The sequence below is a fragment of the Rhinolophus ferrumequinum genome, chromosome 15 (assembly GCF_004115265.2).
Source record: "Rhinolophus ferrumequinum isolate MPI-CBG mRhiFer1 chromosome 15, mRhiFer1_v1.p, whole genome shotgun sequence".
Lineage (NCBI taxonomy): Eukaryota > Metazoa > Chordata > Mammalia > Chiroptera > Rhinolophidae > Rhinolophus > Rhinolophus ferrumequinum.
The window spans coordinates 37,200,982-37,227,832 of NC_046298.1; the positions used below are offsets into that span (position 1 = coordinate 37,200,982).

Below are 26,851 nucleotides of genomic sequence, written 5' to 3' on the forward strand. Positions count from 1 at the left end.
TAAACATCAGTGATAGGTATTTAAAAACAATTTTTGGGTTGCATGTATAGGTGTTAAGTACAGAGTACAATGAAATATCACTAACTGAACACACCTGTGTATCCATCTTCTAGTTCAAAAAAACCAGAATTTTATCAGCTGAGAAATGCTTCCTTGCGCCACTCCCAATTACTATCCCCTGGAGTACACAGTAATCTGACCTCTAACAACATAGATCACTTCCACTTGTTTGGTACTTTATATAAATGGAACCATACCAATCGAAATATTCTATGTTTTCACCTGAAACTAGAAAAAGAAGAAGGAGAAGGAGGAAAAGGAGAAGGAGAAGGAGAAGGAGAAAGAAAACAAATCTTCTATGTTTGGCTTTTTTTTTTAAATTCTCTCTGTTGTTGGAAAATTATCTTTACTATCATATAATGTTGTGGGTCATTTATTAGTATTAGTTCCATTACATGAATTCTAATATTTAGTTTGACAGGATTCATTGTGTGAATATCTAACAATTTAATCATTCTACTCTTGATGAACATGTGGGTAGTTTTCAATTTGGAGCTATTATGAGGAGTATTGCTATGTATATTCTAGAACTTGTGTTTTGGAGACACATGTGCCAATTTCTGGTGGTTATATATGTCATAGTAGATTTTACAGGTCACAGCTTGTATCTGCTCATCTTTAGTAAATACTTCCATGTATTTTCCAAAATGTTTCTACCAGTTTTTGCAACCATCACCATTTATAGTAGATTCCATATTTATCTACATTCTTCAGGGTGAGATATAGGTAGAGCAGTGTTAGTGAAACACACTCTCATGGCTTTTGCCATCAGTGAGTGGCTGAGGATATAGTATACACATCTGCCTCTACCTTCTGATGTCAAAGTTTTCACTACATAGGTGTTCTGTTTGTTGGAAAGTTAAGAGACTTCAGTCTTGACAGCCCTGTCTAGAATGTTCCCTGATAAAATACAACAAATTCAGTCTTATTTTCCAATTAATGTTTATTAGAAATTTGTGGGTAGATATGCAATGTTCAATAATTCCGATATTAAAGAAAATTCACACTGTTGTCTCTTTTACCCCTCTCCCTTCACCAAAAAGAAGACTCAGCACCTTAATAGACTTCGACAGTATTGGAAACAATGCAAGTCTCTGTGCCTGATTTTGCTGCTTGGAGTACCTGGCAGAGAAAGCAGTCTTCATCTAGAGGACCCCTTGGGTTTGGACTCAGGTTTGACACAACAGGTAAACTGCTTTGAAAAGCAGCAATTAGCTTGCTATCAAGTTTTTGTCAAAACTAAAGCCTGACTGATAAAGGCCTCTTGATTGTCCCGTCTGATATTCCCATTTGATTGAGTCAAGTCAACACAACTAAGAGGTAGAAAGGACCCAAAAAGACTTTCATGTCAGAGATGGTATATTTAAGAATGAATCCTGACTGGCTGCAGCAACATCTCAGCTTTACAGGAATAAAAGTTATATCTGAATTCTGAAGCAAAGACCATGGCACTAAGACATCTTCAATTATCTGAGATTTGCCTAAACTAAGCTGAAACTTAATGGTGTCCCCTAGCCTCAATGCCAGACATGCAGAAATGAAAACAGACATTGTTGCTTTACTCTGTGGTTGTAGACCAGGATCTTGGGCTATAGCCCATGTTAGAAGTATTTAGTCTGCCACTTGTAAAACTATACACTGGCAGATTAAGAGCACCTATCTTTGGGTCTGTAAATTGCAGAAACAATCCTTACTTGGTCACTCATTTAGACCATGGTAAGGGCATGTTCATTAATGAAACTGACTGTACTCACGCTGCTCATCAAACCTGTTTTGGACTACCACTGCACGCTCCACTGGTGAGTCCTTCCAAGGTCGACCATTTTATCTCATGTTGGGGGAGTTTCCCACCTTTTTATCCCCAACTTTGTAACAATCCATTTATCCTGCACCGTAAAGCTTTCCTACATGTTCATTCCCTATGAAGTCTCTCTCCCATGCCAATCCTAGGCTGTACTGCTGTCCTGAGATTTGCATCAGCCATGTTAGAAAAATGGATACAGAAAAGGGACAAGATGAATCAGCTTTGCCTAAGAGACAGCAGGTGCCAAGTTACATCACCTTTTTTTTTTAATTAGGCAAACCCTCTAGATTGGGGAAATAGGCAGACAGATTACATTTGGTGAAAGTAGGACCAGTGGGATGATATGGGAGGCTGAGAGTGGCTTTTGGGGTGTATACTTTTACAAAACTAGATGGAGAATCTCCTGAATTAGGATACCAAGTTACATGGCCTATAATAGGAATGTTCACACATGTACAGTGCCTTCTATTCACCAAATGTTTTCCCAGCAAGTTCCCCTTGAGCCTCACAATAACCAAAGGAAATTTGTAGGACAGGTGCACTCAGAGAAGCAATCTGAGACTTACAATAGTTAAACAACTTGTCCAAAGTGAGGACATCAGAAGTTCTGCCACCAATCCCAACTAGTAATCCTCACCCTACACCAGAACAAACCCTTATACCCCTATTCTTGTCTCATATTGTGTAAAAATGAATCTGCCCATTGCCACTTCAGAAAATGTGTCTTATTTCAAGCACTGTGTTATTCACTCATATATACATAAAATTCTCATAAAGCACGAGAGTATGCCTGGACCCTCCTCACAGATCTTATGTGTGAGGGACATGACATATTAGAGAACTACAGAAAACTGGTCTTGATGCATGAGGATACGTGACGTTCTTATGTATCTCGTTTTCCAATGGTGAGTCTCTTGAGAACCCTTGCCTTAAATGACTGAGATTTGGATCCCTGTTCTTAAGGGAAAGATTGAAGCTTTGTTAATTCAGAAATTAAAAGAATCACAATGGTGTTTATGGACCTCAGTCTTCACCTTTCTTCAGCGATCTGCTCACTTCATGCAGGATTGGTGGTGGTTCCAAAATGGAATATCCAAAAATCCATAATTTAGGAAACATTTTAAACACCCAATTCTCTGGTTTCACCTCTGTGCTGATTTAGTTCTTAAGAGTAGAGAAAGCAGATCCACATTATGTAGGACGTAGACATAGACACATTTACAATACCCTTTAAAAATTCACAAGGTAGTGATGAGTGGACAGTTTTCAAGAATTGTTTTTAACTAGACTTATCAGGGAGATCACTTCGTAAGTTAAATAAATGTCTAACCACTATGCTGTATATTTGAAACTAATATAATATTTTTTTTTTTTTTGTCTAACTTTTTTTTTTTTTTTAATTTTATTGGGGAAGGGGAACAGGACTTTATTGGGGAACAGTGTGTACTTCCAGGCCTTTTTATTTCCCAAGTCAAGTTGTTGTCCTTTCAATCTTAGTTGTGGAGGGTGCTGTTCACCTTCAAGTTGTTGTCCTTTCAGTCTTAGTTGTGGAGGGCGCAGCTCAGCTCCAGGTCCAGTTGCCGTTGCTAGTTGCAGGGGGCGCAGCCCACTATCCCTTGCGGGACTCGAGGAGTTGAACCGGCAACCTTGTGGTTGAGAGGACACACTCCAACCAACTGAGCCATCCAGGAGCTCAGTGGCAGCTCAGCTCAAGGTGCCCTGTTCAATCTTAGTTGCAGGGGGCGGAGCCCACCATCCCTTGCGGGACTCGAGGAATTGAACTGGCAACCTTGTGGTTGAGAGCCCACTGGCCCATGTGGGAATCGAACCGGCAGCCTTTGGAGTTAGGAGCATGGAGCTCCAACCGCCTGAGCCACCGGGCCGGCCCGAAACTAATATAATATTGAGTGTCATGGTCGGCCCAGTGGCTCAGGCAATTGGAGCTCCGTGCTCCTAACTCCGAAGGCTGCCGGTTTGATTCCCACATGGGCCAGTGGGCTCTCAACCACTAGGCTGCCGGTTCAACTCCTCGAGTCCCGCAAGGGATGGTGGGCTGCACCCCTTGCAACCAACAACGGCAACTGGACCTGGAGCTGAGCTGTGCCCTCCACAGCCATGATTGAAAGGACAACAACTTGACTTGGAAAAAATCCTGGAAGTACACACTGTTCCCCAATAAAGTACTGTTCCCCATCCCCAATAAAAAAAATCGTAACAAAACAAAATAATAACATTGAGTGTCAGCTGTTATTGAGAAAAAAAATTAATTTAAAAACAAAGAAAAAATATTTAGACTCATTTATATCCTTTATTCTCATATGAATGAAGAGGTAGATTTTAATTTTATAAAAACCACAGCATACCATGTTCAATTTTTTAAACTTTTTATTCTGAAATAATTATACATGAATAGGATGGTGCAAAGGTAAGTCCCTTGTAAACTTCACCTAGGTTCCTCTGATAGTTGCATCTTATGAACACAGTACACAACTTCACATCCAAAATCATTGAGAAAATGTTTCTACCCAATAGCTGTCACTATACTGGAGATTCCTATAAACATGATCTAAGAAGTTGGTTACAAGCAGGTAGTTGATAATCAAACCTGTGCACCTTAACCCTCACCCTTGTGAAGGAAAGGAAGACATAATGGTAAAAAAGAAATTCCCCAGGATTCTAATCACAGTCTGTGGTAAGATCGTTCCTATTGCCAAAAACCTGGAGGACATCCGGAAGTTCCCAATGTCTGACATTTTTCTTCTGGTGGATGCTACGTGGGAACATGCAGCATGGACGACACTTATTTCAACTGAAATCCAGTATTCTCTCCTTACCATTAGTTCCCACTGAGAAATCTGTATTTGTTTTCATAAGTTATCACCACGTTTTAGATTAGTGGTATGTTAGTTTATAATTTTGATTGTGACAAGTTTCCATTTGTGTAAAGATTTATTCTATATACTAATACCAAGTATGCATAAAGCTATTGAGAAAATAATAAAATGCAGATGATCTTATTGCAACATAGTACAACTGGACCCTGCCCCATGACCACGTTGTACTTAATGCAAGATTGGCTTGATATTAATATGGTAACAGACTCTTTATGACTCCTTTATAATTTTTAACTTATTTTAGAAACAAAACAGAGTAGGTACCTACCATTGCAATTATTAAATTATGTAATATGATGCCATAAAGCGTTATGTTTCCTTGATTCAATTCCAACTCCTGGTGAACCTATGAATGAGTGAAATGTCTCATCATCAGGTTTGCAAGGCAAGGAGAGAAAGATAAGAAAATAAAATGCAGCAATGAATGCCTTTTAAGTATGGTACATAAAACACTAATATGCAGTTATAGCGAGGTTGTAGGATACAAAGTTAATGTACTAAAGTTAACTGCTTTCCTAAAGACTAGCAATGAACAAGTGGACTGAAAGTTAAAAATCAAGGGCCGGCCCGGTGGCTCACGCGGTTGGAGCTCCGTGCTCCTAACTTCGAAGGCTGCCAATTTGATTCCCACGTGGGCCAGTGGGCTCTCAACCACAAGGTTGCAGGTTCAACTCCTCGAGTCCCGCAAGGGATGATGTGCTGCACCCCCTGGACCTGGCAACTGGACCTGGAGCTGAGCTGCACCCTCCACAACTAAGACTGAAAGGACAACAACTGGACTTGGAAAAAAGAAAAAAGTCCTAGAAGTACACACTGTTCCCCAATAAAGTCCTGTTCCCTTTCCCCAATAAAATCTTTAAAAAAGAAAATTAAAAATCAAAATACCGTTTACATTAGGAACCCCCCGCCCCCAAAAAAAGGTTCCTCCACGGGTACCATCATGGAAACACATGAAAGGTCTGTGATGAAGATATAACATCATTGTCAGATTTGAAACTGAAGTTGAAAGTCAATCATAATGTACCTTTAACAACAAATCTAAAAGATTAAATTATTTTATAAACCAAACATAAGTGGGCTTTTCCACAGATGTCCTTGCTCCATTGATACCCATTACCTCAGGAAGTTTAAATGATTTTCATTTTTAATTATCCTGCAGAACATAACATTTAATTTGATTAGTCTTCAAGTGGGACTGGATTTCTTTTTTTCCTTAGTAAGAATTCTCTGATGCTGGAACATTGTGAAACCTGCTTAAACAATTTACCACACTCATTATTATTGGAAGCATTTTCTCCAGTATGAAATCTTTAGCGAATCCCAAGGCCAGGCCATGGCCTGAAGGCCTTGCTACACTCTTTTGTAAGGTTTCTTTCCAGTATGAATTCTCTCATCACCCCCAAAGTGTGAACATTTCACAAAAGCTTTACCACAAACTTTGCATTTGTATCTTCACTCCATGTATATTCTGATGTCTAGCGAGGCTTGAGTACTGCTTAAAGGCTTTGTCACATTCATCACATTTGTAAGGTTTCTCCCCAGTGTGAATTCTTTGATGAACTGTAAGGCTTGAATTCTGACTAAATGCTTTGTCACATACATTACATTTATATGGTTTCTCTCCAGTATGAATTTTCTCATGTTGAGTAAGGTTTGAACTCCCGGTGAAGGCTTTGCCACACTCGTTACATTTGTAAGGTTTCTCTCCAGTATGAATTCGCTCATGACCCCAAAGGTGTGAACGTGTGGTAAAATCCTTACCACATTCATTACATTTGTAAGGTTTCTCTCCAGTATGAATTCTCTTATGTTGACAAAGATTGGAACGTTCAGAAAACGCTTTGCCACACTCACTACATTTGTAAGGTTTCTCTCCAGTATGAATTCGCTCATGACCCCAAAGGTGTGAATGTAGCATGAAATCCTTACCACATATATTACATTTATATGGTTTCTCTCCAGTATGGATTCTCTGATGCCTTGTGAGGTTTGAGCACCTGTTAAAAGCTTTGCCACACTCATTGCATTTGTAAGGTCTCTGCTCAGAATGAATTCTTTGATGATTAGCTAAGATTGAGCAATGGCTAAAAGCCTTCCCACAGTCATTACATTTGAAAGGGTTTTCTTTAATGTGTGTTTTCTGGTGTTGTGTAAGCAATGAAGGATGCGTGAAAACCTTCCCATACTTATTACAAATGTTGGTTTTGACACTAGTAGGGATTATTTGAAGTGGTGAAACTGAGGAAAAGTTTTTGATAGACTTCTCAACTTGATTACATTCATCTATTTTCTCTTTAGTTTGAAATCTCTTCAGTTCAGCCAGATGTGAATGAATGCTTAAGCCAAGCCTATTTTCCAAACATTTTAAATACTTGTTTCCTGAATGGGCTACGTTATTTTTTAGTTCCTTTTTCCTTATATATGATTGCTCATGTTTGTAATACTGAGACATACTTCTTCTTACAGAACCATTCTGCTTTACAGGGAAATTGTTCCAAGGTTTATGATGCTGTTGATCTCTTTTACCAGTGAGATTTTTATAATGGGTTGTAGTCACTCCTTCATTATTGTTTTCTTCATATACCCACTGATTCTCAACCTGGTGCATATTTTCCTGGACTTCCCCGAAATCAAAATCATTTAAATCATGACTTACTTGTCTTTCTAAAATCAACGTTTGGAATAATTCTCCATTATTTACATCCTCTTTTGGTGATGATTCTTTGACCACACAGCTAGTAGAGATATCTGTAAAATATAAACAATCATAAGCTTCCTATTAACCAGAGTTGGAAGATGAAGGGGAACTTTCCACAGGCATCCCAAAGCACACAATAATTCACAGGAGATATATGGTGTCTCATGTTGGAAAAAAATAGATATTAAAGCTAATTACTGAATACTTATTGTACACAACATTAAAACTACACTTTAAGAATAGCAAAGTGTTTTTCTGAGTACTTCTCACAAAACTATATCCATGTAGAAAAGGCATACTGCAACATTAACAATTAGTGCACTTTGGTTATACTACATAATATATGCTAAAAATTAATTACTAATCATAATAAAAAGTGACAAACGATTTATAACTCAAGATAAATCCAGCAGGAAATGAAAATTATACAGAACTCAGCCATAAGAACAAAAGAAAGGACTTATATTTCAGAAATAGCACAAAATTTGAAAATTTGAAAATATGTTGAAAATCACTGATTTTAAAACAGAGCTTCAGATAAGAATGTAAGATTAACAATGGGGAAACAGGGTATCAAAAATGGTAAACCAAGGAACTCCAAATGTACTTTCCTCCATAAAAGCAGGAAATGAACTAACAAGAACTGTCAGAATCCACTTTAAAAACACTCTGGATATCAAAAGATTCCAGTAACCAGGCATATCTTTTTTTTTTTTTTAATGTTTTGTTTTATTTTATTTTTAAGACTTTATTGGGGAAGCGGAACAGAACTTTATTGGGGAACAGTGGGTACTTCCAGGACTTTTTTCCAAGTCAATTTGTTGTCCTTTCAATCTTACTTGTGGAGGGTGCCATTCAGCTTCAAGTTGTTGTCCTTTCAGTCTTAATTATGGAGGGCGCAGATCAGCTCCAGGTCCAGGTGCCATATCTAGTTGCACAGGGCACAGCCCACCATACCTTGCGGCAGTCGAAACCGGCAACCTTGTGGTTGAGAGGATGTGCTCCAACCAACTGAGCCATCCGGGAGCTCAGCGGCAGCTCAGCTCAAGGTGCCGTGTTCAATTTCAGTTGCAGGGGGCGGAGCCCACCATTCCTTGTGGGACTCGAGGAATTGAACTGGCAACCATGTGGTTGAGAGCCCACTGGCCCATGTGGGAATCGAACTGGCAGCCTTCGGATTTAGGAGCATGGAGCTCTAACCGCCTGAGCCACAGGGCTGGCCCACCATGCATACTCTTGAACCATGAAAAAGGCAGGTGTTTTAACTTACGCAGACCCCATCCTATGTTCCACAGCTAGGCCGTAGCCTTGAAGATGGCAGCCCATAATCTGGTACAGTAGTCTTCCAGAATCAGATGGGACAAATCAGAACTCATAAAAGATTGTGGGCTTAAAAAAAAAAAAAAATCTATCAGCTGGCTCCCTGAAAGACTGGCTCAAAGTGCTTAACTTTATTTGGTCTACCTCAGACCACTACCTAGGTAGGGGCAGTAACCGGGAGGGATTTTCAAAAACATTTAAAAGTAAGAGTATTAGCCACTGCCATCTAGGGCCAGGGATAACAATAGGGGCAAACAATGGACAAACTGATAACCTTGAGAAAAATACTGGGCAGTGTGATGCACTGGGAATTAAGGGCTTTGAAAATCTCTCACATATTCCAATAATGCAGATGGTTATGGGCATGCCCAGGACTGGGCACATGAGAAAAGACTTGAGAAGCCCCTAAGTTTTCACCTCCTGCTGACCGTTAGATTCTGTGCAAGCAGGAAGTGAGAGCTAAGGCAGAGTTGTAAACGTCTTACCTGAGTGCTCATGGCATTCCCCAACATATCCATCCTGCTGCCCATACACACATAGAGCTCATCTACGGAGTGTAAGGTGGTTTTGTTTTTGATTCCTGGTGTTTCAGGAAATCTGTCAAATCAGTACCTGACCAATAAGCTAACTAGGCTTCAGTGGCCAAACACAGCAAAGAAAATACAGTGCATAAAATTAGTTGAGAGAAATACACATGACAGCAATCGCAAGAAACAACAACAAAACCTGGGAGGGAGAAAATTATAATTTCTGAAGTTTCTACATATTCAAAATGTCCCTTTTTTTAAATTGGGGAATATTGGGGAACAGTGTGTTTTTCCAGGATCCATGAGCTCCAAGTCAAGTTGTTGTCCTTCAATCTACTTGTGGAGGGCATAGCTCAGCTCCAAGTCCAATTCGTCATTTTCAATCTAGTTGCACGGGGACACAGCCCACCATCTCACGAGGGAATTGAACCACCAACCTTGTTGTTAAGAGCTCGCGCTATAACTGAGCCATCCAGCCGCCCCAAAATGTTCCATTTTTAACAGAAAGTTACAAAGTAGGCAAAGCAACAAGAGAATATGACCCGTACAGAAAAATAACAAATTGTACTTAAGTCAAAAATGTGAACTTACTAAATAAACACTTTATTTAATTATTTAAGCTAAAGGAAATGATGGACAAAGAATTAAGGAAAATCAGAAAAACTGTTAAAACAAATGGAATATCAATAAAAAGACAGGTTATAAAAGGAAACTAAACAAATTCTGGAGCTTAAAGGTAAAAGAACCAAAATGAAAATTTTCTTAGAGAGGTTCAACATCAGATTTGATCAGGCAGAAGAAACAATTAGCAAATTTGTAGGTAGATTTCCAGTTGAAATTACCCTGTCTGAGGAGCAGAAAGAAAAAAAAAAACTGACTATAAATGAACAGAGCCTAGAGACTTGTGGATAACATCAAGTAAATCAATATATGAATAATCGGAATCCCAAAAAGAAAGGAGAAAGAGGAGGCAGAAAGAATAGTGGGAAAAATATGGATGAAAAAATTTTTAATGTGAATAAAGATATTAATCTACCAATCTAAGAACTTAATGAACTGAAATTAGGATAAACTCAGAGGTAAACACTGTAACAAATTATAATCAAACTGCTGAAAGACAAAAGGCAAAGAAAAAAATCTTGAAAGCAGCAAAGGAGAAAGTATTCATTATATACAAAGGATCCACAATAAGATTAAAAGCTGCTTTCTTCACCCAAACCAGGGATCCAGAGACAATGGGATGATATATTTAAACTGTTGAGAAAAAAAAAAAGTCAACCAATTTTATCTCCAGCAAAACTGTCCTTTAAAAATGAAGGAGAAATTAAGACTTCCAAGATAAACAAAAGGTGACGGAGTTCTTTACAACTAGACTTGCCCTACGAGAAATAAAAGAGGGAACACTTCTTAATTCCTTCCATGAGGCCAGAATTATTCTGATACCAAAGTCAGATAAAGACATCCCAAGAAAACTGCAGACCAATATCCCTTATGACTGAACATAGATGCAAAAATCCTAAACAAAATACTAGCCAATTGAATATGCAGCATATTAAAATTATACATCATAAACAAGGGAGACTTATTCTAAGAATTGAAGGGTGGTTGGTTGAATATATAAAAATCTATCAATGTAATGGCCCACCTTAATAGTAAGAATGCAAAAAAGAAAACCTACACAATCATCACATTGCATTCAGAATGGACATTTGAAAAAATCCAGAACTGTTTCATGATAAAAACACTCAGCACAATAAAAAGTGAAATGAACTTCCTCAACCGGATAGATAAGGATCAGTTGTGAAAAATCCACAGCTAACATCACAGTCAATGGTGAAAGAATTTAAAGCTTCATCCCTAAGATAAGAAATAAGACGTGGATGCCCACTTTCAGCACTGATATCCAACATTGTACTGGAAGTGCTACCCAGAGCACTTAGGCAAGAAAAAGGGCGAAAAAAGCATACAATTAGAGAAGACAAAGGGAAATTATCTTTACGTGCAGATGACATCATCCTATATGTAGAAAATTCTATAAAATACACAAAGACAAAAATCTACTAATGTTAAAAATGTCAGCAAAGTTGCAAGATACAGCTTCAGCACATGAAAATCAGCTTTGTTTCTATACACCAATAATGAACAATCTGAAAGAAAAATTTTAGAATAATTCCATCTTCAACAATATCCAAAGAAGAAAATAACTAGGAATAAATTGAACCAAGAAGGTGAATGTTTCCATGTAGACTGAAAACTATACAACATTACTGACAGAAATGAAAGAAAACCTAAATACATGGTAAGTCATTCCATATTTATGAATTGGAAAATTTCATATATTTAAGAAGGTGATAATTCACCAACAGTCTACAGATTCTATGTAAACACTATCAAAATTCCAAGAACTTTTTTGGAAAGATGTAAAAGATGATCAAATACATATGGAATTGCAAAGGGCCCTGAATAGTAAAGACAATATTGAAAAAGATGTGAAATATACAAAATAGATAAATCCATAGAGACAGAATGCAGACTGGCAGTTTCCAGGGACTGAGGACAGAGGGAAATGTGAAGAAACTGCTTAAGGGGTAATGGATGCTAATTTGGATTGATGAAAATGTTGTGGAACTACTTGTAGATAAAGGTGGTAGTTGCATAACTGGTTAATGCCATAATGCCACTGAATTGTTCACTTTCAAATAGTTAATTTTATGTTAATTCCACTTTAATAAAATGTTTTTTAAATACCTAACAATCTAAGTGATTAATTTCACAATATATTTTAAAATAGATATTTGTAAATTGTCATATGTTAAAATTTTGAGGCTAAATCTTTTTATATTATATAAAAATAATAGTGTCTCTTTTGCTGGCCTCCTCTAATTATCAGAAATTCTATCAATGGATCTCTTAACACAATCCTTCACCGGAAACAGACATGGTATCTAGCTCTCTTCCAGTAATTATGAATGAAAAGCACAGGAGGGAAACAAGGAAATCAGAAATTGTAAAGTTTTGTAACGAGTTTTTGGGGTTATTCAACTTCTTCTAGAACATCCACTAACCTAGCAAGAAGTGGGAAGACCATCTGAAGAAAGGGAAAGTTTGAAATCCAGATACTGCATTATAAAGCTTTCCATTTCTGAATCAACATGGCTTCAACGTAGTCAAGCAAGGCAGGGGTTCCCAACAGACTCACAAGAGAAAATGCAAATGTACACAAGGGCAGATCCCAATTTCTAGAGGAAAACTATCCTCACCCAGGGAGAGCAAGTTCCTATAGTTCTCTGACATCACGTCCATGTACAATTTCTGCTCAGCTGGATCCAGGCATTCCCACTCCTCCTGAGAGAATTCTATGGCCACATCCCTGAAGGTCAACAGTCCCTGAAAAGAAAACACATTTTACCAAGAACCCATCAGGAGAGTACTTATCTTCACACAAAATGAGAGAAACAGGAAGGTGTAACGGTCAATCAGGTAGAAATGAGTGGTTTTTGATAGAACCACAAAAGTTAATTTTGAGCAAGTCATATATCCTTAATTTTGCTTTATTACACTTTTGTAACTGGGTATGAAATCGCTAAGTTACTCATGATTTTACAATTATGTGCAAGATGAAAGAAACATACAAACTTAAAACTTCAACAAAAGATTGTTTATATAAAACTTCTAGATATTATACACCAAATGATAGCTAATTTCTAGATGAATTAAAGTATAACATCTTCAGGAAGGCTAAAATCCACAGTAGCTTTAAAGAAAGGTGACAACTGAAGAAATGGCATAATAATTACAGTAAAAACTTTTTTCAACAGTTTTCACCAAGGGCCATATGTGGTAAAATACACAAACAGCCGGGCCACTCACTCGAGGTGAAGTACGTATTGCCTCACCTGGTTTATTTAAGTAAACCAAATATATTTTTGGAATTTGCTGCGGGCCAATTAACAATGGATCGCCGGCCACAGTTGGCCCGCGGGCCGCAGTTTGGATTCCCCTGCTCTAAATGCTTTAGAAAGATTAACACATACAACAACACAGCATCCAGTCAGAGAAAGATTTGTTCCCACCTTACAAAGGACCCCACTTTGTCACAGAGACTTACCTTAGGTCAAACAGTTAATAAATGGTAGAGCCTGCACCTGAACCAAGTGGTTCAGCTTTAAAACGGAACCTACAGTATCACACAGTTAAGTAACAGAGATAATATTAAAAGTATGTTGACAGAGTTGTTTCCTAACTGAGAAAACCTGAAACTTCAAGGGGGAAAACATGGAACCGACTAAAAGGTCAATATATATGAACACTTATACACGCATACACACAATGACTTACTAGTCTTATTGCTGTTAGCTCATTAACATGGTAGTGTAGAAAAAAATTGAAGGCCTTGGAAAACATGTGAGACATACTTTCAAGGGTTAAAAAAACGTATTTATGAAATGATGAGTCTTATACACACCACGAGCTCCTGCTCACATATACGAGTGTGCACACAACATACACACTGATATGAACCGAAAGAAAAGTAGTAGTCTTCAAGTGACATACGTTTTTGGATAAATCTTCATTATCTATTATCTGTTACTCATGCATTTTTGGTACAATGAACATACATAAATTGTACCCAATGTAAATAAGATTGTCAACATTATTCTATATTAACCTAGTTACAAAAAAAAAAAGATCTGCATAAAATGAAAAATATATATAACACATTTAACTTCAATCTTCATTAAATTCATATATGTAAAAATATGAGACAGATCCTGAGTGGAGACTGAGGTAAGGCCCTGGGGTGAATGCAAACAAATGGGTCAGGAGGACACTTCAGAGTGAGCGATTATCAAGTCCAAATGCCATTTCAGGACAGAGACAACAGAACAATGAATGAGAATATAACTTCACCTGAGAAAGAGTCATGCCTGGGCTCATTGTTCTCTCCTCTACTTCCTCCTCTGGGCTTCTTCCTCAGACAAGATGAGTCTTGAGACATCAGTTCTGAATGTGGAAAATATGCTACTTAATGTTTCGAGTCAACATACCCCTTTCTGTGCCTCAAGCACATATATAGGGAAGACCTCAAAATGTAGAAAATATGGTCGTCTGTTGCCTGGTGCTACAGGATGGATTCAGGGACAGTAAACTCCTACACAGAAATCAACAAGTGATGTTTCTAACCCCTTTTTCATAGTTCACTCGCCTCGTGGGGAAGCCCTAACACAAGCTGCAGCTGTGGGGATCTGGGCTGGACTTACCCTCTCGTCAAGTCACAGACCTATCCTGGCTGAACCCCACTGCAGAGGGCAACCTCCTCCCCCTCACCCACCCCCGCATTTGGGGCTAGTTTCAGTTCTTAGAAATGGATGAGCTACAACCTTGGCTATAGATTGGGACCACCTGTGGTGGCACTTTAAACACCACTGAGGCTGGCTGGACCTCATTTAGCCTTGACCATAAGAAGGGAAATTTCTGGGGATTGGGCACAAGAGGCATCTACAAACGTCTCAGCAATCCAACATGAAGACAGGATAGAGCACCAACCACTCAGAGGGGGCAATGCCAGCACACCTCCCATCTCTGGCCCGGCTCACTCCTGGGGCCCTGCCCCCAGTATCCCAACAATGGAAGGGAGAGGAGCAGAGAGAAACATGAACAGCAGGCAATACAGGTCAGAGCTGAGAGGAGTATGCATGGAATGCTGAAGGGTTGTCAGAGAAGGCCACACTGAGAAGGGGGTGTGAGATCAGAACAAAGGCCTGGGGAAAGAATTCACCATGTTCATTTGAGGAGTCAAAGAGAGTTCTAGGCAGAGGGGCTGTAGTGGGAAAGTCCTGAAATACTGTTGACCCTGGACCCAGAGCAAAGATATTTGTGTGGCTCAATCCCAGGGAGGAAGGAGGGCACAAGCAGGAGAGGCGGTCACAGAGGTACAGGGGAGCAAGATCAGAAATGGACAAGCTGTTCAGTTTTTTCCACCACCCAAGTGATTTTGGAAATCATGTATCCCCTCACCCATATTAATATTTAATTCTTTTAAAAATTTATCTTAAATAAAACATGTAAAAATATAATAATCTGTGTATTTTAAAACATGCCAACATGGTCACAGAGGTCACAGCAAGTACGACACTGTTCTTAAGTGGAATTTGGAGGACTGCAGGACGACACAATTAGGGAGTCCCGGAGAGCACGTTTGGACATTTTAAGGTGGAGATGCCTATTAGATGTCAGGAATATAGGGGATTGTTACCATAATTCTGCAGTTCAGGGGTGATGAATGAGCTGGAGATGTGAAACTGGAAGATGCCAAGGTGTCTGAAGACATGTGATAGGATGATATGGAAAGTCACTCAGTATAGACAGAGAAGAGAAGGGGTCTGAGGGAGGAGAGAAGGAAACTGAAACAGACAGATATATGATAAGAATGATTTTTCAATAGTGGGATATCTTGAAAACCATGGGAAAAAGTGTTTCAAGGAAGAGGGAGTGATCAATTGTTCAACATGCTGTTGACAGGACAAGACGAGGCCTGTGAATAGAAATGGGAGGACATGACACCACTGAGAGTATCAGTAGGATGGCAGATGGGAAAACTTGACTTGATGGGGTTCGAGCAACAATTGGAGACACTATGCCCTACCTTTTTCCTTTTAGTTTTCATTAATGTTGTTGGGCTGGAACCTATTTACGAGGTCTAATCAAAAAATACAGTGAATGTTTAAGTTTAAAAAAATGTATTACAGTAAAAGACACATTGCCGTTAATCCCCCTCAAAATACTCCCCCTCACTTCAAAAACACTCATCCCATCATTCTTGCCACTTTCTGAAGTAGTTCTGGAAGTCCTCTTTCCTGAGTGTCTTTAGTTGCGCTGTCATGGCTGCCTCGATGTCCTGAATCAATTCAAAACATTTACCTTTCATGGTCTTCATATTTGACTTTGGGGAAGAGCCAGAGGTGCCAGACCCAGTGTATAAGGTGGATGAGGACACACCGTAATGTTTTTATTTGACAGAAGTTGCCATACCAGAAGCAATGTGTAACATGAAGCATTGTCACGATGGAGGATGAAACCATTTGCCCGTCTTAAACTGTTTTCTATGCACATCGTTTCTTAAACGCTCTAATAAGCCCTTATAATATTCAGAGTTCACAGTAGTATTCCTGGGTACAAACTCGGCTTGCACAATTCCATCAAAGTCAAAAAACACAATTAACATCCATCACCTTGATGTTATGAGCAGCAGCATTCACCAGAGGTTTCATCCTCCATCATGACAATGCTCTGCTCTGTGTCACACATCACTTCTGGTACAGCAATTTCTGTCAAATAAAAACATTACATTGTGTCCTCATCCATCTTATTCACCATATATGGCACCAGGCGACTTCTGGCTCTTCCCCAAAGTCAAAATAACCATGAAAGGAAAATGTTTTGAATTGATTCAGAACATCCAGGCACCCATGACAGTGCAACTAAAGACACTCACGAAAGAAGACTTCCAGAACTGCTTCAGAAAGTGGCAAGAACGATGGAATAAGTGTGTTTGAAGTGAGGGGGAGTATTTTCAGGGGGATTAATGGTAATGTTTCTTTTAATGTAATAATTTTTTAAATATAAACATTCACCGTATTTTTTAATCAGACCTCATAAGACTCTATTTACAACTGTCACTCTCTTACAGAAAAAATCCACACACAGATACATGTAGTATTGTCATGTAATATTGTCAATCATTTCAGGGGTCACTGTCACTCAGAGTTCCTGGTCTTGTTCATCATTTCCATGCTGCAGGTGGATTCACTGCAGCCCCAAAGAAGTCTTTTTCCAAGTTAACTAGAGAACATCTGAATTAAGAACTGGTGTAACTGTATTTGAAAGAGAGGCCTAGATGAGGCAATGGGCCATGTGTCCGTATCACCTCATCTCCTTTTTAAAAATTCCAGTTTCATCTTTATTTTACCTAAGCAAAAGATACATATCTTGTGGTTTTAATCACATCGATCCCAAGTATTTACTTCTTGTTTTCAATGAAACCATAGTGAAATATATTAAAAATATAAAACAATAAGGCCAAACTTTGGTGCTGAAATTTTAAAAAGGGGCTCAGCTATGGAAATAAACTGAACACACTTCCTCAGGATGAAGAGATGAGCTCTGTTGGAACAAAGTTTCAAGTCAATCCAGTCCATCCTTTGACATCGTTAGAGAATGGACAATATGGAATTGAGGGGAACATCTACTTTGTAATTCACAGCTCACTAATTCAATAAATCACAGAGGGAAGAAAAAAAGCTGCGGAATATTAGACTAAGTCACTAAACGAGGTTCTGACTGTTAAGATCATAGACTTCCTTACCAAGTGCTCACTGACATAGCCTCGTATTGTTTACTAAGTACCACTGGATGCTTCCAACAAGTGACAGAGTCAAAAAGGAATGCAGGGTTTATAATCGAACCTAGACACAATATACTGAAATGGGAAATCAATTTGGGATTTAAAAAATCTAATGATTTTTTGAATCAAAGCTTTTTAAACTAACTACCTCATATTTAGAAAATAAGAGATGGTAGGTTATGAGACGTCACCAAAGATTATTTCAGAGGTTAATGATTATTGACAAAAAGACAAAAATTCAATAAATTAAGAATTATCTCAATATGCTTAAAAAATGAATGAAATGTAAGAGAGGTACCTCCAAAAAAGCAAATCGACTTAGAAGAAAAAAAAAAAGAGCAACACGTTTAATATTCCTTGAAGAAGCAGCATGTAGTGACAGACTCAGTCATTTCTTGTCCCAGTTCACCTCCCTCATGCCCTCCCAGGAAATGAGAAGGGACCCGGAACTGAATGAGACAAGCCTCTCCCCTCTGGCTGACTAAGGGTTGCAAATACAAGCCATCTGGGGATGCAAATAATTATAAAATGCACAAACCTTGTAAACAGGAGTTTTGTAATTCCGATTCTCATCTGTATAACGGAAACAGTTCAACAACTTTTAAATTAAATAGATTATAAAGGCACAAGTCAATGTATCACAATTTAGTCATCCCCATCCCAGCAACTGTCCACTCACCCGGACCTGGGTTCCCCTTCTTCCTCCACTATTGTGTATTTCTGTCTATGAACCTGTTTACCTCCCTCTCTCCTGTTTCTCTCCACTGTTGTGTTTCCCTTTTCCTCTCCTCTTCTGCTCTTTTTCCTCTTTTCTCTATTCCTTTGCCTACACCTGTTCCGAGAAACTCTTTCTTCTAATCACTCTCTCCGACTTAAGTGCCTTGCCCTTTGTTGCCCCAACTTCTGCTAACCAAGGGCCCCTCTCCCGTTCTGCTCCCCTTCATCTCTCTGCGGCTCCTCCCTTTCTCTATATTTCTCTATTTTCTTTCTCCTCTTGTTACTTTCCCGACTTAATCTTTCACTCTTATTGTCGCTTTACAAGTCCCTTATACATCCTCTCTTTTGCCGTCTCTTTATGGACCCCGTCACTGGTTTTTTTCTCTCCGTCTCACCTGTCTCTCTCTCATTCTCAGTCTCTCTCCTGAATGAGACAAGCCTCTCCCCTCTGATCGCCCTCACACCCAGGTTCTGCCGCTGTCCTGACTTCGACTTTGCAGTCACCGCTTCCACAAACTCCCTCCCCGTGTGGGGGAGGTGATGTGTTCTTGTGACACCTCTGGTCTTCCCTAAATCCCACCCCACCGAAAAGTGTGCTCTTCCTGGGCATAGGACCTCTTATTAAATAATGGAGGGCGCGGGGGTTGGTGGGGAGGTGGTCTGCAGAATCCCAGGCCATCGGGCTTCTACGGACCGAGAGTGGCAAGGCTCGGGGGAGGGGCGCAAAGGCCTTGAATCCATCTCCCAGGACTACAAATGGCGCGGGGTGGGAGGGCTGGTCAGTGAAGCATTTTAAGCAGGCAAACAACGCGACAGGCGGTGTCTAATGGCCCGAAGGCGGAAAGACCACAGGTAGGACGGCCTACGAAAGAGGTAAACCGGCCACTAACGCAGACCCTCCATCCGGCAGCAAAACGATCAGGTTTCGGGAATTCTTACCGGGACACTGGGACTCACCGCTGCAGAGTGTGGAGATTTCAACGCGGGTGTGGAGATTTCAACTTCCCTTGCGATGCCCAGGCTTCACGTGTGTAGGACGATGGACTGAGACGCTCAGGTTTAAACCAAAACAACAAAGTTAAGGACGCCCGCCTGACTTTCATTGTGCTCCAGACGCTTCCGGGTCTGCGAGGAGCTGCGCTTGCGCGATGCCGTTGACCAAGGGCCTGGGCCAGGGCCTGGACCTGGGCGGAGCGCCTGCGGCAGTGGGCAGGGAGCGAATAGTGGCCAGGCCTGGGCAGAGACCCGCGGCGAGCCGCGGGGCTAGCGGGAAGGTGGGTGGGGCCCGCGGGACGATGGGTGGGGACTGGTGGAGGGGCGGGGTAGGGCGGGGCCTGGGCTCCCACATCTCTCTAGTAGCTCAGCCCCAGGAATTTTCCTGGTTCCTGTGTAGCTTTGGCACTGGAACAGATTATCTCTAAAGAATCCTTTTTTTTCTGACATGATCACTTACCCAGAATTTTGATGCCCCTCCTTTCCTTACAGACTCTGCTCTTCAGCCTGAAATAGAAAATACTCTCCTGAATCCTTTCTGCTGCCAGGACTTTGGGCTCAAAGTGAAGTCGCAGCAGCCATTGCTGTGTGAGAGGGAGGCAGCCAGACCCTGAGATATGGGTTTGTGGTCCTGTGCCCTCACCGTCCATCGGACCTGCAGTTACCATCTCACCTGCAGTGGCAATGACTGTGCAGGTTCGCGGACGTGGGAATGTCTCCGGAAAGAAATCATTTCCCTGTTGCCAGTTACCAGAAACAATTAAGACCTTCTAGTATAGTAGGACGTCGCCAATGAGAACTTTGGAGTGTTTGAGAGAAGGCTATTTTTTTTCCATGATCCCTGGAGACAGACAGGGAGGAAGCAGGAAATTCTGAGGTCTGACATGTGAGGAACTTGCAGAGAAGCCGGTATGTTTCACGGGATCCTCTGCTTAAGTGGGAAGGTTTTCTGCCTAAACATTGTTATTAATTTGCAGAGCACTGAGTTGAACCATCCGTTAAGTAATGAGCAGAAATGAAGAATCAGGATATCCAATGAAATACAAATAAAAGGAAGAACGTGAAACCTAAGGTACATTAGAAATTATTGGAATCGTTTGCCCACTTAATGCCAATTAGTTTGAAAGGAGAGAGAAAATTTTAGTAGGAAAATGTATTGTGGCATTATATGATTGGAATAGTAGCCATAGAAGAAAGAGATATTTATAAATAAATAGCCAATGGAAGCCTTGTTGTCAGTTGGTTTAACAGATTCTATCATTTTTAAAATATCGGATAATTCACTTCCTCTTACTCAGTTCAAGGGGATTGAATAATTACCACATCCTCTGCTCTTTTTTTTTTCTTGCTGATTTTCTGTAATTGGCACTCGTTACTTTAGTAAGTAACGAAGAAATGTAAAACATGAGTACAAACCAATCATTGGTATTTCTAAATATCCATCTAAACTGGATCCCAGTTTACTATTCAATCTCGGATTTCTAAGTCAGGAATTGAGTCATAATGGTGGACACACTATACTTACACACATTACACACACGTACAAATACCCATGGGCATGCACACTCACACAATCAGTCACATACACTCACACATATGCCCATACATTCCATCAAAAGCACACTTCTTCCCCCACTTACCAAGAACTCAACTCACATTTATGTCCATTAACAGCAACACTCACACAATCACACGTTCATATGATCACACTCCACAACCATCATGTGTATCTCAACATCAAGTTCACATATGGAAGAATAGTAGTAGCTCAAGACCTCTGGATGATTGAAAAGCAGAGGCCTGGACACACTTTTTATTTTTTCAAATCCTGCAACAACCCACAAGGACAGTGCTTGCAAACTGATGTTTGAAAAAGTGCCGAGAGCATTTCCTCTGTAGGGTGAAGTGAATGGCAGGAAAGCTGGAGTGTTTGTGGGAGTAACAGTGTGGGTGCAACATAGAGCAGGCAGTAAAGAGGACACAAGACAGGGGAACACAGGGATAACATGTGTGGGAGTGTGGAGAGATAGAGGTTGCAAAAGGAGAATACAGATGGTTAAAAGGCACAGGAGGTTAAAGGTTGGAGAGGGGTCAAAGGATAATGTGAGTGTCAATGACTCGAGGGACAACATATGCAAATAAGATGCGGGCATAAATATTGGGGGTACTGGATGTTGGGGGCATAGGAAATGCAGAGGATAATGGAACAAAGAGGATCAGGGGGATGGGGAGATAATGGGCAAAGTGGGTGAAGTGTAGCTGTTGGTCCGGGGAGATGAGACTTAATATCTATAAAGGATTAAAGGACCTGGGGAAACATGTGAGGACAACAGTGAGGACAATAGTGACATATGTGGGTCCTGGAGGTACTTAGAGGTCCAAGACAGAGATGAAAGTCGGGAAGGGAAAAGGTAGGTTGGGAGGGGTTAATGGACACAGGGAGATAAAGTGAGTGGGTACAAGATGACTGGGTCTGGGAGGGGGATTAGTCAGCAGGAGGGCTAAATGCCCCAGAAAAAAGCAGGGATTGTAGGATTCAGTTGAGTGGGAGGCTGAAAGTACTGGATGGATGAGGGGTGGGACATTTGAGAGCAGAGAGAGAAGACACTGGAATTGTGCTGAGGTTACTGGAATGGGGTGGACATGGGGCCAGGGGAAGGGGGCATGGAGGCTGCAGAAGGATGGAGGTCAAAGTGGACACAGGATGGAGGTAGAGGGGACAGCACTGAAGTCTAGGAGGGCTGCGTTGAGATGAAGTGGGTGTAAGTGGAGAGTACGTGGAGGACTAGGGGATGGGTCAGTGTCTCAGGGGTACAGGATGGAAGTTACACTGGGAGGGGTTGACAAAGTCTATCTCCTGGACCAATTTCTAGTCAGGATCCTCTGAGTCCTTTTCTCAAATAGACCTCCTCCTGGGCCTAGGAGAACATCATCTTTCAGTACAAATCATTTCACCCACATGCATACTAAGAGACTTCAACAAACATTAGCATGGTTTCTAATAGCTCAAGGTCATGTTCCTAGATGAGTATTCCATCCTGGGAAAGTTCAAGGCTGCTAAAGGAACTTGTTCCTTCCAGCCAATGTCTGAATACAGGATCCCTGACTCCCCGTATCTGTGCAGGGGAGGAGCCTAAATGTGATAAGCAGCAGTGTAATATGCAGATACCCAGCTCTCTCCCAAGAACTACTGACTCAATAGATCGGGGATAGAAAACAAACAATTCGGTATTTCAAAAGTCTGCCATACAGCTTTATAAAGTCTTAAGCCCTAGAACAACCCCTGATGTATCATGAAGTGGACAGATCATCTGAAGAAAAGGCAAGGTTAAAATCCTGTTGCCACATTAGAAAGCTTTTCATGTCTGAGTAAACAAAGCTTCAATCCTGCTCAAGAAAGACAGGGGCTCCCTAGAAGCACAAAAGGGCAAATGAAAAGATGCCTAAGGGTAGATCTTGACTTGTGGAGGGAAATTATCCTCACCCAGAGGGAGCAGGTTCCTGTGTTCTCTGACGTCACGTCCTCTGACTCTGAGCTGGGTCCAGGCATTCCCACTCCTCCTGAGAGAATTCTATGGCCATCTCTGAAATGATGAAATGTCAACCATCTCTGAAATGATGAAACACATTTCACCAAGGGGAAATGTTTACCACTTTTACCTTCACACAGAATGAGAGAGGTGTAAAATTGATTCAGTTGAAGTGAGTGTGCTGACAGATCCATTTTCGTGCTAGTTATATGTCCCTAATGGTGGTCTATTATACTATCCAGTAAAATGTAACGATAGCCTATAGATTAGTAGGGGTTTCTCATTTTTGTGGATACTACATGAAACATAAAAATTAAAATTCAACACTGGGTTATCTACACAGAAGTATTAGATATTATATTCTACACACTGATATTCAATATCCAGCTGAGCTAGAGAATGAATGTCTTCAGAGTTGACAAAGTCCACAGTGGCTTTAAAAAAATTCAGACTCTTATATTGTGATGAGGATAGTACCAGCAATGAATAAGTTTTTGAACATACCCGATGTGCTAATCTTTACTCAAAATGCTTTATATGTATTAACTTGTTATCAACCTAAAAGCTCATTACAGAATTATCTGTTCCCATCTGACAGAGGAGAAAACATGTCACAGACATTCTAAGAAACTTGCCTCAGGTCAAAATCTAATATCTGAACTCAGGTGGTGGGATTTAAAATTGAACCTAAAGGATCAAATGGTTATGTAACAGATGCATCCTAAACAGTACATTGACAAAACGTTCTCTGAGAAAACTTAAAACAAGTTCAAGATTAACAACATTGAATGGCACAAAAGGTCATTATATTTGTACACACACATGCAGACAATATGTTACTCTTCTTACTACTATTTAACTCATTTATCATTTGTACCCTTTAGATTGGCACAAACTGAAAAGAGTATAAATCCAGTCTCTATAAAATACAATTTTAAATACCATTCAAAAATGTAAGTACAATTTTATCCATTTACATTTAGATATATAAGTATTTTTAAAAAGCCAAATACTTAATTCATTAATTCCACTCATAAAACAGTGACTCAAGATTAGAAAAGTTAGTAGGGATGTACATTAATTTAACAGACTAAGATTTCAAAAATTATCATAGTAATAGATACTTGAAAAAATTCTTGGATAATTACAAATCACAACAAAATGAAACGGGATAAAAACTGTCATTAAGCAGGAACATTTTGATCAATGAAAAACACTACATTGTATTTCCTTTGAAATTACAGTGAAGAAAGGGGGGTGACCAGAGCTCTTGCCTAAATAGAGACTGGTAGGAGAGGGAAAATGAGGAAAAATTAGATTGAGTGAAACAGAGAGTCAAAGAGCTGGAATTGTTAAAATCCACAAATGTAAGGCTAGAAATCGGCTAAAACAAGAAGGAAGAAAAAACATATCCCATGCCAACCATATCCTAAAGAGAACTCGGATGGGTATATTATATTACACAAAACAGACTATAAGATAAAAGCTGTCATAAAACACAAAGGACAGTTTAATGACAAATGAGTTGATTCACCAGGAAGGTATAACAACTACAAATATATGTGCATCTAATAATAGAACTCTCAAATATATGAGGTAATTATTGACAGAAATAGGCAGCAGCACAGTAATCATGTGAGATTTCAATACCCAAATTTTAGTTATAGATACAAAAACCAAACAGAAGATCAATATGGCAGCCGAATACTTGAACAACTCTATAGACTGATTGAACTTAACACACATATACAGAACACTCCACCTAATTCCAGCAGAAATCACATTCTTCTCAAGCACACATGGAACATTCTCCCGGATATAACACATGTTGGCCGCAAAACCAATATAAACAAACTTTATAAAACTGAAATTACAAAAAGTATCTTTTCTAACTACAATGAAATAAAACCAGAAACAAATAGAAGGAAAACAGAAAAGTCCCCAAAATGTGTAAATTAAACAACCCCGGTGGATCAGGCGGTTGAGCTCCATGCTCCCAACTCCGAAGGCTGCCAGTTAAATTCCCACATGGGCCAGTGGGCTCTCAACCACAAGGTTGCCGGTTCAACTCCGCTAGTCCCACAAGGGATGGTGGATTGCCCCCCCTGCAACCAGCAACGGCAACTGGACCTGGAGCTGAGCTGCACCCTCCACAACTAAGACTGAAAAGGACAACAACTTGAAGCTGAACGGCACCCTCCACAACTAAGATTGAAGGGACAACAACTTGACTTGGAAAAATGTCCTGGAAGTACAGTGTTCCCCAATGAAGTCCTGTTCCCCTTCCCCAATAAAATCTTTAAACAAAACAAAAAAAAAGAAAAAATCAACCCCATTCTTAAACAACCAATAGGTCAAAGAAAAAATCATAGGAGAATTTTTAAAATATCTAGATGAAAATAAAAGTGGAAATACAGTATACCAAAATTTACAGGATAAAGTGATAGCAGCACTAAAATGGAAGTTGATAGTGGTAAATGCTTACATTAAAAAAGAGGAAGATCTCAAATCATTAATATATTTTTACACCTCAAAAAATATAAATAAAATAAATAGGGGCGGCCGATTAGCTCAGTTGGTTAGAACGCAGTGCTCTTAACAAGGTTGGGCCACTGTGAGTTGTTTCAACTAGATTGAAACAACTACTTGACTTAGAGCTGATGGGTCCTGGAAAAACACACTTAAATAAATAAAAGTTTAAAACAAACAAACAGACAAATTTAGCATAAGAAGTAAATAAGGGGTGGACCGGTGTTTCAGTTGGTTAGAGCACGAGGTCTGGGCAACAGGGCTGCTGGTTCGATTCCCACATGGGCCAGCGAGCTGCGCCCTCCACAACTAGAATGAAGACAACAAGCTGCAGCTGAGGTGAGCTGCTGCTGAGTTCCAGGGTGGCTGGATGACTCCAGTTGGTTAGAACGTGTGCTCTCAACCATAAGGTTGCTGGCTCAAATCCTGCAAGGGATGGTGGGCTGCGCCCCCTGCAACCAACATTGAGCGATGGCAACTGGACTTGGAGCTGAGCTGCACCCTCCACTACTAAGTTTGAAGGACAAGAACTTGAATTGGAACTGATGGGTCCTGGGAAAAACACACTGTTACCCAATAAAATCCTGAAAGTACACATTGTTCCCCAACAAATTCCTGTTCCTCTTCCAAATAAAATCTTTTTAAAAAAAAGAAGTAAATAAGATTAAAGCACAGATATGTAAAATGGAGAACAGAAAAACACACAAAAATCAACAAACCAAGAGTTGGATTTGTTTGTTTGTTTTTTTAAACAGATTAACAAATTTACAAACCCCTACCTATACTAAGAATAACAGAGAAGACTTAAATAAGTAAAATCAGAAATGAGAAGCCAGAAGAAGATGCAAAACAAGGAAACATGAAAGTATAGTCAGACTTGAAAATGTCATTCACAATAGCAACCAAGGAAAAGAAGTTGTTTTAACTATATGAACTAATAACGTTACACTGAATATAATTTTCTTCCTTACTAATAGTAATTTAAAAACACAAACATAATGAGAAACAGTCTGCATTTCCATTAACAAAAATACCATGTTACCTATTTCTAACACATTTCTACACCTACGTGAAGAAATAGATTATAAAACTTTATTGAAGAATATAGCAAAGACATAATCAAAATCTGAAAAACCCAATTCTTATTTGGAAGATGTGATGATAAAAAGACCACAGTGATTGCAGAAATTGAGACCAATCCAAACTCACAAGAAACATGGAGATTTCAAATAAGAGGCAACATAATTCAGTAAAGAAAAACTAAATAAATACAGGCATCTGCCAAATTACAAATGAAGCAATTATTGTATAGACTATCTGAACTTTAAAATACATGAAATAAAAGAGCTACAAGATAGCCAATTAATCTGATTTA

General features: G+C 39.7%; 1 protein-coding gene across 1 annotated transcript in view; it reads right to left on the reverse strand.

Moving 5' to 3' along the window:
• LOC117034919 (zinc finger protein 420) overlaps positions 1-19,513 on the reverse strand; it is a 107,862-nt gene extending 88,349 nt beyond the window's left edge. Inside the window, exons 1-6 of the mRNA XM_033128378.1 lie at positions 19,382-19,513; positions 18,246-18,280; positions 14,215-14,307; positions 12,564-12,690; positions 6,252-7,506; positions 6,192-6,194 (exon numbers count right to left, since the gene is read on the reverse strand). Coding sequence (XP_032984269.1) covers positions 6,192-6,194; positions 6,252-7,506; positions 12,564-12,690; positions 14,215-14,241 — 1,412 coding nt within the window. The 5' untranslated portion in view covers positions 14,242-14,307; positions 18,246-18,280; positions 19,382-19,513. The remainder of the gene's footprint in view (positions 1-6,191; positions 6,195-6,251; positions 7,507-12,563; positions 12,691-14,214; positions 14,308-18,245; positions 18,281-19,381) is intronic.
• Between the last annotated feature and the right edge of the window lie 7,338 nt (positions 19,514-26,851).